This window comes from Bombina bombina, chromosome 6 (assembly GCF_027579735.1).
Source record: "Bombina bombina isolate aBomBom1 chromosome 6, aBomBom1.pri, whole genome shotgun sequence".
In the NCBI taxonomy this organism is placed as follows: domain Eukaryota; kingdom Metazoa; phylum Chordata; class Amphibia; order Anura; family Bombinatoridae; genus Bombina; species Bombina bombina.
In genome coordinates this window covers 733,992,230-734,007,937 of record NC_069504.1, presented here as the reverse complement: position 1 = coordinate 734,007,937, position 15,708 = coordinate 733,992,230, and the positions used below count along the sequence as shown (strand labels likewise).

Genomic DNA, 15,708 nt, shown 5'->3' with positions numbered 1-15,708 from the left:
ACAACAAACAAGGAAGATGTTTGTCTAAAATCCTTTGTAGCATCTAAATAGAATTTTAGAGCGCGAACAACATCCAAATTGTGCAACAAACGTTCCTTCTTTGAAACTGGTTTCGGACACAGAGAAGGTACGATAATCTCCTGGTTAATGTTTTTGTTAGAAACAACTTTTGGAAGAAAACCAGGTTTAGTACGTAAAACCACCTTATCTGCATGGAACACCAGATAAGGAGGAGAACACTGCAGAGCAGATAATTCTGAAACTCTTCTAGCAGAAGAAATTGCAACTAAAAACAAAACTTTCCAAGATAATAACTTAATATCAACGGAATGCAAGGGTTCAAACGGAACCCCCTGAAGAACTGAAAGAACTAAATTGAGACTCCAAGGAGGAGTCAAAGGTTTGTAAACAGGCTTAATTCTAACCAGAGCCTGAACAAAGGCTTGAACATCTGGCACAGCGGCCAGCTTTTTGTGAAGTAACACAGACAAGGCAGAAATCTGTCCCTTCAGGGAACTTGCAGATAATCCTTTTTCCAATCCTTCTTGAAGGAAGGATAGAATCCTAGGAATCTTAACCTTGTCCCAAGGGAATCCTTTAGATTCACACCAACAGATATATTTTTTCCAAATTTTGTGGTAAATCTTTCTAGTTACAGGCTTTCTGGCCTGAACAAGAGTATCGATAACAGAATCTGAGAATCCTCGCTTCGATAAGATCAAGCGTTCAATCTCCAAGCAGTCAGCTGGAGTGAAACCAGATTCGGATGTTCGAACGGACCCTGAACAAGAAGGTCTCGTCTCAAAGGTAGCTTCCAAGGAGGAGCCGATGACATATTCACCAGATCTGCGTACCAAGTCCTGCGTGGCCACGCAGGAGCTATCAAGATCACCGACGCCCTCTCCTGATTGATCCTGGCTACCAGCCTGGGGATGAGAGGAAACGGCGGGAACACATAAGCTAGTTTGAAGGTCCAAGGTGCTACTAGTGCATCCACTAGAGCCGCCTTGGGATCCCTGGATCTGGACCCGTAGCAAGGAACTTTGAAGTTCTGATGAGAGGCCATCAGATCCATGTCTGGAATGCCCCACAGCTGAGTGACTTGGGCAAAGATTTCCGGATGGAGTTCCCACTCCCCCGGATGCAATGTCTGACGACTCAGAAAATCCGCTTCCCAATTTTCCACTCCTGGGATGTGGATAGCAGACAGGTGGCAGGAGTGAGACTCCGCCCATAGAATGATTTTGGTCACTTCTTCCATCGCCAGGGAACTCCTTGTTCCCCCCTGATGGTTGATGTACGCAACAGTTGTCATGTTGTCTGATTGAAACCGTATGAACTTGGCCCTCGCTAGCTGAGGCCAAGCCTTGAGAGCATTGAATATCGCTCTCAGTTCCAGAATATTTATCGGTAGAAGAGATTCTTCCCGAGACCAAAGACCCTGAGCTTTCAGGGATCCCCAGACCGCGCCCCAGCCCATCAGACTGGCGTCGGTCGTGACAATGACCCACTCTGGTCTGCGGAATGTCATCCCTCGTGACAGGTTGTCCAGGGACAGCCACCAACGGAGTGAGTCTCTGGTCCTCTGATTTACTTGTATCTTCGGAGACAAGTCTGTATAGTCCCCATTCCACTGACTGAGCATGCACAGTTGTAATGGTCTTAGATGAATGCGTGCAAAGGGAACTATGTCCATTGCCGCTACCATCAACCCGATCACTTCCATGCACTGAGCTATGGAAGGAAGAGGAACGGAATGGAGTATCCGACAAGAGTCTAGAAGTTTTGTTTTTCTGGCCTCTGTCAGAAAAATCCTCATTTCTAAGGAGTCTATTATTGTTCCCAAGAAGGGAACCCTTGTTGACGGAGATAGAGAACTCTTTTCCACGTTCACTTTCCATCCGTGAGATCTGAGAAAGGCCAGGACAATGTCCGTGTGAGCCTTTGCTTGAGGAAGGGACGACGCTTGAATCAGAATGTCGTCCAAGTAAGGTACTACAGCAATGCCCCTTGGTCTTAGCACAGCTAGAAGGGACCCTAGTACCTTTGTGAAAATCCTTGGAGCAGTGGCTAATCCGAAAGGAAGCGCCACGAACTGGTAATGTTTGTCCAGGAATGCGAACCTCAGGAACCGATGATGTTCCTTGTGGATAGGAATATGTAGATACGCATCCTTTAAATCCACCGTGGTCATGAATTGACCTTCCTGGATGGAAGGAAGAATAGTTCGAATGGTTTCCATCTTGAACGATGGAACCTTGAGAAACTTGTTTAAGATCTTGAGATCTAAGATTGGTCTGAACGTTCCCTCTTTTTTGGGAACTATAAACAGATTGGAGTAGAACCCCATCCCTTGTTCTCTTAATGGAACGGGATGAATCACTCCCATTTTTAACAGGTCTTCTACACAATGTAAGAATGCCTGTCTTTTTATGTGGTCTGAAGACAACTGAGACCTGTGGAACCTCCCCCTTGGGGGAAGTCCCTTGAATTCCAGAAGATAACCTTGGGAGACTATTTCTAGCGCCCAAGGATCCAGAACATCTCTTGCCCAAGCCTGAGCGAAGAGAGAGAGTCTGCCCCCCACCAGATCCGGTCCCGGATCGGGGGCCAACATTTCATGCTGTCTTGGTAGCAGTGGCAGGTTTCTTGGCCTGCTTTCCCTTGTTCCAGCCTTGCATTGGTCTCCAAGCTGGCTTGGCTTGAGAAGTATTACCCTCTTGCTTAGAGGACGTAGCACTTTGGGCTGGTCCGTTTCTACGAAAGGGACGAAAATTAGGTTTATTTTTTGCCTTGAAAGGCCGATCCTGAGGAAGGGCGTGGCCCTTACCCCCAGTGATATCCGAGATAATCTCTTTCAAGTCAGGGCCAAACAGCGTTTTCCCCTTGAAAGGAATGTTAAGAAGCTTGTTCTTGGAAGACGCATCAGCCGACCAAGATTTCAACCAAAGCGCTCTGCGCGCCACAATAGCAAACCCAGAATTCTTAGCCGCTAACCTAGCCAATTGCAAAGTGGCGTCTAGGGTGAAAGAATTAGCCAATTTGAGAGCATTGATTCTGTCCATAATCTCCTCATAAGGAGGAGAATCACTGTCGACCGCCTTTATCAGCTCATCGAACCAGAAACATGCGGCTGTAGCGACAGGGACAATGCATGAAATTGGTTGTAGAAGGTAACCCTGCTGAACAAACATCTTTTTAAGCAAACCTTCTAATTTTTTATCCATAGGATCTTTGAAAGCACAACTATCCTCTATGGGTATAGTGGTGCGTTTGTTTAAAGTGGAAACCGCTCCCTCGACCTTGGGGACTGTCTGCCATAAGTCCTTTCTGGGGTCGACCATAGGAAACAATTTTTTAAATATGGGGGGAGGGACGAAAGGAATACCGGGCCTTTCCCATTCTTTATTAACAATGTCCGCCACCCGCTTGGGTATAGGAAAAGCTTCTGGGAGCCCCGGCACCTCTAGGAACTTGTCCATTTTACATAGTTTCTCTGGGATGACCAACTTGTCACAATCATCCAGAGTGGATAATACCTCCTTAAGCAGAATGCGGAGATGTTCCAACTTAAATTTAAATGCAATCACATCAGGTTCAGCTTGTTGAGAAATGTTCCCTGAATCAGTAATTTCTCCCTCAGACAAAACCTCCCTGGCCCCATCAGACTGAGTTAGGGGCCCTTCAGAAATATTAATATCAGCGTCGTCATGCTCTTCAGTATCTAAAACAGAGCAGTCGCGCTTACGCTGATAAGTGTTCATTTTGGCTAAAATGTTTTTGACAGAATTATCCATTACAGCCGTTAATTGTTGCATAGTAAGGAGTATTGGCGCGCTAGATGTACTAGGGGCCTCCTGAGTGGGCAAGACTCGTGTAGACGAAGGAGGGAATGATGCAGTACCATGCTTACTCCCCTCACTTGAGGAATCATCTTGGGCATCATTGTCATTGTCACATAAATCACATTTATTTAAATGAATAGGAATTCTGGCTTCCCCACATTCAGAACACAGTCTATCTGGTAGTTCAGACATGTTAAACAGGCATAAACTTGATAACAAGTACAAAAAACGTTTTAAAATAAAACCGTTACTGTCACTTTAAATTTTAAACTGAACACACTTTATTACTGCAAATGCGAAAAAACATGAAGGAATTGTTCAAAATTTACCACAGTGTCTTAAAGCCTTAAAAGTATTGCACACCAAATTTGGAAGCTTTAACCCTTAAAATAACGGAACCGGAGCCGTTTTGAACTTTAACCCCTTTACAGTCCCTGGTATCTGCTTTGCTGAGACCCAACCAAGCCCCAAGGGGAATACGATACCAAATGACGCCTTCAGAAAGTCTTTTCTAAGTATCAGAGCTCCTCTCACATGCGACTGCATGCCATGCCTCTCAAAAACAAGTGCGCAACACCGGCGCGAAAATGAGGCTCTGCCTATGCTTTGGGAAAGCCCCTAAAGAATAAGGTGTCTAAAACAGTGCCTGCCGATATTATTATATCAAAATACCCAGATAAAATGATTCCTCAAGGCTAAATATGTGTTAATAATCAATCGATTTAGCCCAAAAAAAGTCTACAGTCTTAATAAGCCCTTTTTGAAGCCCTTATTTACAATCGTAATAAACATGGCTTACCGGATCCCAGAGGGAAAATGACAGCTTCCAGCATTACATCGTCTTGTTAGAATGTGTCATACCTCAAGCAGCAAGAGACTGCTCACTGTTCCCCCAACTGAAGTTAATTGCTCTCAACAGTCCTGTGTGGAACAGCCATGGATTTTAGTGACGGTTGCTAAAATCATTTTCCTCATACAAACAGAAATCTTCATCTCTTTTCTGTTTCTGAGTAAATAGTACATACCAGCACTATTTCAAAATAACAAACTCTTGATTGAATAATAAAAACTACAGTTAAACACTAAAAAACTCTAAGCCATCTCCGTGGAGATGTTGCCTGTACAACGGCAAAGAGAATGACTGGGGTAGGCGGAGCCTAGGAGGGATCATGTGACCAGCTTTGCTGGGCTCTTTGCCATTTCCTGTTGGGGAAGAGAATATCCCACAAGTAAGGATGACGCCGTGGACCGGACACACCTATGTTGGAGAAATTATTATTTGTGCTGCTGGACATGAAATACATAGACAGCTATTAGCAATTTGAATATCCCAATAGTGTACAAAAAAAACCTGCATAATGTACATACTGCAAATAATATTCCAAAGCATGAAAAGTACAACAGTATATAAAATGCAGACTGGCATAAAAAAAAATATCTGTTTACATCCCCTGGCAATGGTGGGAGTACAATGCTTAATTGACTAATTAATTAGTATTTAAAAATTATTTAGTATTAAAGTATTAAGAGACCTCTACACTATTTTTACACTCCCTTAGACACTTCAATTATCTCTGTGTAGTACTCACTACAGCCCCTATATATATATATATATATATATATATATATTTATTATATATCCCTTAAGTAAGCCCTGGCAGCTCCTGCATGGGTACTCACTTCCTTCCTGGGACTGGCAGGCACTGGAAATAGGTTTAAAAACTGGTCCTAACTGTATTATTACAGAATCTAGCTACAGAGGATCCATATTGAGAGAGAAAAGCCTAAGAACACTGAGGGGGCAGGGCTACTGCCAGGAGCAAAGCCGGTGGCCATGTTAAAAAGTTAAAACACTTTTGGTTCAGTTTTAAATAAAAACTTGCACCAAGCTTCCCTGATAGAGTTCCCAATGAAGACAGATCCTTTAGGGAACTGATAGGGAGGAAAAACAATTGTCATGAGGGGAGCAGGTTAAGTCCCCTGGCTATGCTGTAGTTTTTGTCAGAGTACCTACAAATAGCCTCTGGCTCACTTAACTTATGCAGCACCCCTCCACTGGATTATCAGGCATGTCAATGAAGCTGCAGCACTATCCAGTAGAGAGACCATGCAGTGCAGTTATCGAGTACCACAGAGGATTGCAGTAGGAAATACCTGAGTCCCTCAGGGGGAGGCTAGGGACGAATACCTGCGACGCCTGAGGGCAGTGATGGCTGAAGTCCCGTTAGGGAAATGCTGTGCACATAACATGGGTTCTTGACCTCCTCCTAGTGGTGAAAAATATATCCCATATGTTATGGAGGACTGTGGACCATCATCATTTTACAAAGGAAAATGTATCTTGTCTTTACTGGTTAGGAGGGATATGCAAAGGCTGCGTAAAATTGGATGCATGCTTTTCAGATAGAGGAAATGCCATAAGAATCCTCAGATGTAAGTGTGACCCTAGGACCTGCTACCTACCTTTGCTAAAACCACTTACAAATTATTTACAGAAAGGATACAGCAGCCTTGGTCTGGATGCTCATAGAGGGACAGTGAAGCAGTATCTACATAGCAGCAAACATGACAGAGTACTATAGTGTTTAACAGTTCATAAGGCACATGGGGTACATGACTATTGCACATCTACTATGGAGACATCTCCATAAAATGTTCACCCCTTCATGATCAGTGAGTATTTTGTTCAGTTTGGAGCTAGTGGTGGTTGGCTCACACAGGCTGCTGCCGCCATCTCTTTGCAGAACTCTTCTAAGACCACAACTCCACGGCACATGGTTACGTGATTCAGCCTGTGTAAGGACAGATGTGGAAAATGTATTACAAGTAACTCAATAGTTGTCTGCCGTTTCCTGTGCTCTGTACTCTATAACCCAGGCTTGCATCTGAATCTTTTCGTGTGACCTCCACCTGTCCCATTTACTCACCAGGTGACCATCACCCAATATTAGCCTCTTTCTGCACTTCTATTCTCATTTAACTCTCTCTAGTTATCATTTGTATCCTTTGTACACAAACACATGCACAGTAGTTGCTCTCAGACCGTGCAAAACTTTCAATGCTCTTTGTAGGAGAACTATTAGTTGCTTATTTAAATAAAAGTAAAAAAAAAAAAAAAAGCCGCTTTAGGGGTGTGGGGGGTAAATCATTTTAAATAATGGGCCAGTTGGGAGACAGCACCAGGAGTTGAAGGGCACTTTTAGAGGTAAAATAATAAACCATTTAATGTGTACATGTGTACATAACTAGGACTATTAAAACCCAGCCTTTCCCTGTTTGTACCTAAAGGGACAATATACACTAGATTTTTCTTTGCATAAATGTTTTGTAGATTATCCATTTATATAGCCTATGCAGCTTTTTTTTTTAATTAAAGTATAGTTTTGCTTATTTTTAAATAACATTGCGCTGATTTTCAGACTCCTAACCAAGCCCCAAAGTTTTACATGTATACTGATGTATAGTATACCTACTCCAGCTTGCTCCTGTTTGTGTAAAGGGTCTTTTCATATGCAGAGGAAGGGGGAGGGGGGTAGTGTTTTCTCTTTTTGGTATACAATCACTTTCAGTGGGTGTTCCAGCTAACCTTTTCAACAGAGCTAATCTGGGAGCTTGTAAATTAGTTTTTGAACGATTTTATACTGAATTTTTAGATCAGTATCTGTGCAGATTATTCTTTATAGTAGTGTCTATTACATGCAGTTATATGAACGTTGGTGTATACTGTCTCTTTAACGCTGGCATTTTAAGTGCCTAGAATCTGGATGTAAACTGGGAATAAGGTGTGACAGTGCTTGTTTGACTTTGGGTATAAACCTGGTTCTGCAGCTGTGGCAGAACCGTGGCTGTTTCTTTGTGAAGAAAGATTCTGGATGTATACAAGACCAGGGCTCTCCGCTCTGATGTTGTTTTAAAATAATATTGTCTCAGACTGAGTTTACAACCTAGAGCCTTCTAAATAAGTAATGTGGGTTATGCCACTAAATGCATGTGTAACCACGGCTTTGCCTTTTTCATGACTCAGATTCTGAATTTGTACCAGAGGTACTGTGCTCTTCTACTCACGGTTCCTCAGGGGCATCTCCCAATAGCTGACGCCTCACCAGATAAAGTGTCTCCTGAAATCGACTCACATGTAGAGAGCGCTGAGCAAGATCTGCAACAACCTGAAAAACAAAGATTCATTAAAGCTAAAGAGCAGCAATGCACTGCTTATCGCAGGTAAACAGCTGAACTGAACATGAGTCAATCATAATGTACGTAGGGACCAGAGTTTGTGTTCAGCTCTAGAGTGGAAGTGCATTGCTGTTCTGAATCCAACTATGAAGTCAATCAAAATCCTCTAGAAAAACTTAACAAATTATTTATATACAAAATTCCTTATAGACTTTGATGGTCCTGCTGAAAATCATAAGATAATTTTTTCTAATTGACCCCTAAGTGTTTTGCAGGGCTCAAACCCTTAGTTATATGGAAGCAATAGTGCAGTAAGGAAATTCTCTAACCCATTAGAGTATATGTTTACTGTTTCATGGCTCTACAGAATGGTGCCAATGGGATTTGTGTCACCATATACATTTACAAAAGTCCCTATACTGTAACCCCTTAAAGGGACAGCAAAGTAAAAAATGAAACGTTCATGATTCAGATAGAGAATTTTAAACAACTTTCCAATTTACTTCTATTATCACCTTTTCTTTGTTCTCTTGGTATCATTTGTTGAAGAGAATCTGGATGGGCTGATAGGAGCTTAGTAGCATGCATCGGTCGTTAGCATTCTATGGCAGCAGTATTTGATACTATGTATTGTTCATAGGAACGTTGCGTTCAGGAGTCACAGCTTTGCAGATCAGGATAGCCCTCGGAGTTGAGGTTAAAAAAAATCCCGGAGAGACAGTCATCAATCAATAAGCTGCCTCTTTACAGTGCTGCTTTATATTTGTCTGTTCTCTTCAAACAGTGCTTTGCTCCAGCTGCACTGTGTTAAGGAAACCATACACAGTGTAGCCAGAGCACAGTGCTGTTTGAAGAGAAAAGCCTGATGTGGAGCAGCACAGCAAAGCAAAAGTGCCAACAGTTCCTGCATGTGTCTCTTTCATTCTGCAGACATGCAGCATTTTCTGCAATGACATCTCAGATCACACCATGTTCTGCCTTGTGGCTATTTAACAAAGGATACCAAGAGAACCAAGCAAAACTGATAATAGAAGTAAATTGGAAAGTTGTTTAAAATCTCATGTTCTATCCAACCCATTTATGTTTAATTTAGATTTTAAGGACAAAGGTTGTTCCCAGTTTCAGCGCTTAAATGGCACGGGCAATGTTGGTATTTTTGCTCTCTATTGGTTTCACCATAATTATCCACTCTTTTGTTAAAGGGCCATGATACCCAAATGTTGAAACACTTGAAAGTGATGCAGCATAGCTGTAAAAAGCTGACTAGAAAATATCACCTGACCATCTCTATGTAAAAAAGAAAGATATTTTACCTCAAAATGTCCTAAGCATTCAAACCTCATTGCAAAGGACTTTAAGCAGCAAATCAGTATGTCTGTCCTGGGACAGGCAAGTCAGTGAGCTTCGTGCACACTCGTGTTATTTCCCTATTCAGTTTAAGGAAGTTTATTATGAAATCTCATGAGAGTTAAGTGAAATCTCATGAGATCACTGTAAAAGAGTTCATGACCTCAGCACTGTTGATGCTGATAGGCTGCAGTTCATTTCTTCTAATTTTTTTTTACCTGCAGCTGGACAGCACCTGAAGTATAACTTTTTACACAGAACTTACTCTGGTGAGCTGAGGAAATTGTAAGGCAAAATATCTTCCTTTTTTACATAGAGATTCTCAGGTGATATTTTCCTGTCAGCTTTTTACTGTTATACTGCATCAGTTTTAAGTGATTTAGCATATGAGTATTATGTCCCTTTAAGTGCACTCATAGATATTATATACCTTTTTGTAACAGATAAACAGGACTTCCTTGTAATACCCTAAATGGGTACATGAAAATTAGAATAAATAGGCATTTCATACTGAAAAATTGGGACAATTTAAAAAAATAAAAACCATTTCTACAAACTAGTGTAGCTAAAGAAAATTAGCTCCAAATAGATTCATTATGTTGTCCTGATTTTAGAAATACTCATATGTCTAGGTTTCCAAGTAATCCATAACAAATATAGGCCAAATACAACACGGATGGAATTATTGATTTAAAGCTAAAATCCAACACTGCTACACAAAAGTGTATATTTGTAGAAACTAGACACCCCTGGGTATTACCTAGAGCACGGTTCTTCAAACCACAAGTCGCAACCCATAACTGGGTCTCAACAAAATGTTTATTGGGTTACAACTTGTATGTGTTGTATGAGAGTGTGTGTGTTGTATGAATGTGTGGTGTGTATGTGTTATTACCTTTTACAACACTTTCAAGTTTGACTACAATCAGGAATAAAGTACGCACACATTTTAGTCACGTTGCCAAAAATTGCAGCTATCTTGTAAATTACTTCAGAAGCTTTCAGACCAAGCATAAAAATAGGGTTGTGAAGGTATGTGGTGATATTGCACTGGGTCTTGGGGGAAAAAAGGTTAAAGAATCCTGACCTAGAGGCATTTTGACACTTTTTAATTTAACCCCTTTAACCACATTTCAGAAAAACAAAATTTATGCTTACCTGATAAATGTATTACTTTCTTGACACGGTGAATCCACGGATCATCATCAATTACTGTTGGGAATATCACTCCTGGCCAGCAGGAGGAGGCAAAGAGCACCACAGCAGAGCTGTTAAAGGGATACTAAACCCAATTTTTTTCTTTCATGATTCAGATAGAGCATGAGATTTTAAGCACCTTTCTAATTTACTCCTATTATCAATTTTTCTTTGTTCTCATGCTATCTTGATTTGAAAAAGCAGTACTGTAAGCTTTAGAGCCGGACCATTTTTTGTTCAGCACATGGGTAGCACTTGCTGATTTGTGGCTAAATGTAGCAAACCAATAAGCAAGCTCTACGAAGGTGCTGAACTAAAAATGGGCCGTCTCCTAACCTTTTATTACTGCTTTTTCAAATCAAGGTAACATGAGAACAAAGAAAAAATGATAATAGGAGTAAATTAGAAAGTTGCTTAAAATTGCATGCTCTATCTGAATCATGAAAGAAACAAATGTGCAGTTAGTATCCCTTTAGGTATCACTTCCCTTCCCACAAATCCCAATCATTCGACCGAAGGAAAGGAGAGAAAGGAAATAACACACAAGGTGCAGAGGGGCCTGAGGTTTATATAACAAACCCCTGTCTGAAAAAACGGAGGGCCGTGGACTCACCGTGTCAAGAAATAAATACATTTATCAGGTAAGCATACATTTTGTTTTCTTTCTAATGACATGGTGAGTCTACGGATCATCATCAATTACTGTTGGGAATCAATACCCAAGCTAGAGGACACAGATGATATGGGAGGGCAAGACAGGTAAATTAAACAGAAGGTACCACTGCCTGAAGAACCTTTCTCCCAAAAGAAACCTCAGTCGAGGCAAAAGTATCGAATTTATAGAATTTACAACAAGAGAACAAGGAAGACCAAGTCGAAGCCTTACAAATCTGTTCAACAAAGACCTCATTCTTGGAGGCCCAAGAAAAAGACACCACCCTGGTGGAATGAGTTGTAAATCTCTCAGGAGCCTGCTATCCAGCAGTCTTATATACCAAACAACAAATAATACTTCTTAACCAGAAAGAAGAAAAATGGCAGTAGCTTTCTGATCTTAACTTTTCCAGAAAGCAAACAAACAAAGCAAAGGATCAACGAAAGTCCTTGAAGCCTGAAATAGAACTTAATAGTACGCACAACGAGTTGTGTAATAAACGTTCCTTATGAGAAAAAGGATTAGGATAGAAAGAAGAAAACTAATCTCCTGATTAATCTTCTAGTCCGAAGCTAACCACCAAGCTATAGCAGCGGAAGCCCAAACTGGGTACGGAGAAAAACACCTTCCAAGATAATAACTTAATATCTAGGAAATGCATAGGCTCAACCTGGAGCCTTAAGTAAAACTTTAAGAATAAGGTTAAGACTCCAAGGTGGAGCAATTGATTTAAACACAGGCCTGATTCTGACCAGGGCCTGACAAAAGATTGTACCTCCGGCACGCCCGCCTGACGCTTGCGTAACAAATGGAAAGAGCAGAAATCTGACCCTTGAGGGTACTGACAGATAACCCCTTCTCAAGGCCATTCTGAGGAAAGGATCTAATACTTGGAATCCAGACCTACTCCAAGAACATCCTGTAAACTCACATTAAAGCTATTTACACCATATCTTATGGAAATCCCTCTAGTAACAGGCTTGCAAGTCTGAACCATGGTCTCAATATCCGACTCTTCCACTAGATCTGCATACCAGATCTGCGAGGCAACGCAGGAGCTAAAGAATCACTGATGCTCTCTCCTGCTTGATCTGTGCGACGACTCACAGCAGGAGAGCAAATGGAGGAAACAGACATGCCAACCTGAAGTTCCAAGGAACTGCCAGAGCATCTAATCAGAAAGGCTTGAGGGTATCTCAACCTTGAACCTTACTATGAGAGCTTGGAGTCCTGACGAGACGCCATCAGATCCCCCATTTGGTTGATAATCTGGAGAACACTTTCGGATGGAGTTCCCACTATCTACTGGACCACTACAACATGCTGGTGGCCGGACAGAAAAGAGAACAGGAAAAATCATTGATTTCCTAGATAGAGAATCTACAAAAGGTCCCCAGTAAACCACCCTAGTAGATGGAGCTAGGTAATTCAGACCATTTCCCATGCATGGGAAAGAAAATTGGACCAGATCTCGAGAAAAAGGTCCACTTGAAAGATGGATGGCACCTGAACCAATATTGTCCAGAAAAACACCCCTGCACTATCCCAGGACCTAAAATCCTTCTTGGATGTGCAAAACACAGAAACTTGAGAAGCTTCTGACTCATGGGCACAGAAAAACACATCCTTTAAGTCTATATTCTTATGAACAGAACCTCTAGAACCAAGGAGAATGAACACTACTTAGAAGGTCAGAACCTGAAATTTTTTTAGGAAAATTCCTAGATTCGTTTTCCAGGCTGGAACTGGAACCGAAACTTTCAGAGAGGAATGTCCCAAACCCAGTTCAAGGAATGTCTCTCAACATACCCAGCATCCAGATACCTTAGAAGGAGAAATCTGCCCCTGGGAGAAATCTGAGAATGGACTCCAAAGGACAAGACTGACCTTGCCGAAGGAAGAAAAGGAAAACTATCCTTTAGTCTTATTCTCTAGACGAATAGTAGAAAACCCCTTTAAACCCTTAAGGTCCGAGGAATAATTCTATCACATCAAATCCAAACAAGGACCATCCTTGAAAGGAAAATGTCAGAAGCGTGGATTTGGAGGAAGCATTTGAAACTGCAATTGCAGAACTAAAAAACCTAGGCTGTACCACCAAGCCACAGGTAGGCTTCTCAGCTTATCCAGGTAGGCTTCTCAGCCAATCCATATGGATTTCAGACCCAAGCCCAACGAGCTAGTACAGCAAGTTTAATAAGACAAGGCATTGCTCTAAATGATCCATTAATCTCCAGCTTCTTATCCAAGGATCCGTAAAGGAGTAACTACCCTCCCTGAGGATCGAGGACTGAGTCATATTAGAAAATGAGCCCACATCCTGGGAAGAACAGCTATACTCCACAGGGATTGAAAATCTCCTAGCCAGAGCAGGAATGGTCCCTACTACTTAAGGCACCGTGCTTGACTTCCAAATACTAACCAAGCCCGACCCTGCTTTGCTTCTGAAATCAGACGAGATTGTGCACATTCAGGGTTGAGAGGCTGTAGGCTCCTCCCTTCCAGAGAAAAATCTCCTAGCACGGCCTGTGACAAGAAAAAACTTCCATGGAGGAATCATAGTATTTACAAAGTTTACTAGATTCTTAGGATTGACAACGCCAACGTAACAGAGTCATTCCATCGTAGCCAAAACCTCCTTAAACAATACACGAAGGTGTTAAGATTAAAGCTGAAGGATACTACTTCAGTATCAGGTGAAGGAATTATACTGTCCGAATTTGAAATTTCACCCTCAGAGGCTACCAACGTATTAACCTCATCAGATATCTGAGGAAAAACCACCTGTGAGGCAATAGGCAGAACAGAAACCTTACTTACTGATTCTCAAATATTCCTCTTGCGATTTCCTATAGTATAGGAAAAGCAGATGATGCCACAGATACCGCCAGATACCTAGGTAGCAAATTCTGCAGGCAAACAACTCCTCCAGGAGATTGAGAGGAACCACAGGGCACTGCATGTGACACCATAAAAGACTTGGGACTTTGAGGAGAAAGCTGTGGTAATGCCTGGACAGCATCACCCTTAGAGACATGAGGCTATCTCAAAATAAAAATACTATAATCTTTAATGTCCATTTCAAACAAAAAGACAGATACAAGTGCTATCACTTTAAAAGATTATAAAATAGTCTAAACACAGAGCAATTTAATATAAATATATATATTTTATAGTAACAATAAATTAAAAACAGATTAATGCATCCTGCCTGAATTCACATGATCACTCTGTTACATGTACAAAAAGTAGTCATATATTTATGTAGCAGCAGGCTTAATATACATAAGTACTCAGCTTTGAAAAATAGCTGATTATGTGTTCTTTTATGACATTGGCTGTAGCAATCCCAACTACAGCTATGAACAACTGCTAACCACGGAGCAGAATAGTCTCAAGTACAATGAGACTCTTAAACAAGACCGCCGCTCCCTTCTCACGTCGGAAAAGGAGCCGGGTCACATGTTCACTACGGGAGCAGCCAAACATGGCGCCGCTCCGATACGGAACAAGAAGGAGGCAGAGTCAAATAGCTAACGAGAGGAATCAGCGTACCACAGACTAATGGCGCTCATACTCCTGCTCTCTGAATACGAACCTAGCTAAGAGCCAGATTGCCTGCCAAGGACCTAAAGCAAGGTCGGTAAAAACCGACTAATTTGACCTCCCGAAAAGTGCACCACTGATTAAAGGCGTGTATAGTTCCGCTCTCCCGTTTCTGAAATGCATACACACACAACCTCCAATGTCTAAACAACCGAATAGCTTTCTCTTGCAATACCATTAAGCAGGAGAGAGTATAGAGAATCGCATAGCGATCCAAACATAACAGGCATCAGCCTCCCTGTATAGACCTCTTAGGACAGCTTCAAACTTGGGATAAACCGGACATAGTTCAGTTCTCTGCTGGGGTAGACACAGCAGAATATCTTAGCAAAAAAACTGGCCCCTCAGATTGTCATCTACAATCAATTAACCCCTTCATCTCTAATAAAGGGAAAAAGTATCTCGCCAAAGTCACATTAAGTGCCTGCTCACTGCCTAAAAACATATCCTAACTAGGATATATGTATGTCCTCATAAAAACTTTGCAGGAACCCCAAAGTGCCTCTTTTAAACTCCCAACCTGGAAGATTAACAGCACGTATCTGCATCTCTGCATCTAGCCGTCCGGCAGGAGGTCAGCTTACTAGGTATGAGAGGCCTGTAGAAAAAAAAAAGGAAGATCAGAATAAACTTATTCTGGCTTTCTGTACTAGGGCAGCAGAGTGTTAGGAAAACGCAGCAAGGCCCACCCTACATGTTCCTAACTGCTTTAAAGCCACCACTGCCCTACTGAAGAGACTAACGTGGAGTACAGCTAGACCCAATCTTGAGAGGAAAGATTAGAGAGAGCCTGCTCTGATTTTCAAAATAATAAGATCTTGATTGAAGTCAGACACCAAAATGTTACATCCTCCTTGCACTGAAGGCAAAGAGAATGACTGG

General features: G+C 41.7%; 1 protein-coding gene across 2 annotated transcripts in view; it reads right to left on the bottom strand.

The window, feature by feature from the left end:
* Window positions 1-5,074: 5,074 nt before the first annotated feature.
* Window positions 5,075-15,708, bottom strand: part of FHIP2B (FHF complex subunit HOOK interacting protein 2B) — a 94,905-nt gene continuing 84,271 nt past the window's right edge. For both annotated transcript variants that reach the window (XM_053717954.1, XM_053717955.1), the window contains exons 16-17: window positions 7,911-8,011; window positions 5,075-6,637 (exon numbers count right to left, since the gene is read on the bottom strand). In XM_053717954.1, the coding sequence (XP_053573929.1) occupies window positions 6,532-6,637; window positions 7,911-8,011 (207 nt within the window). In that variant the 3' untranslated portion in view covers window positions 5,075-6,531. The remainder of the gene's footprint in view (window positions 6,638-7,910; window positions 8,012-15,708) is intronic.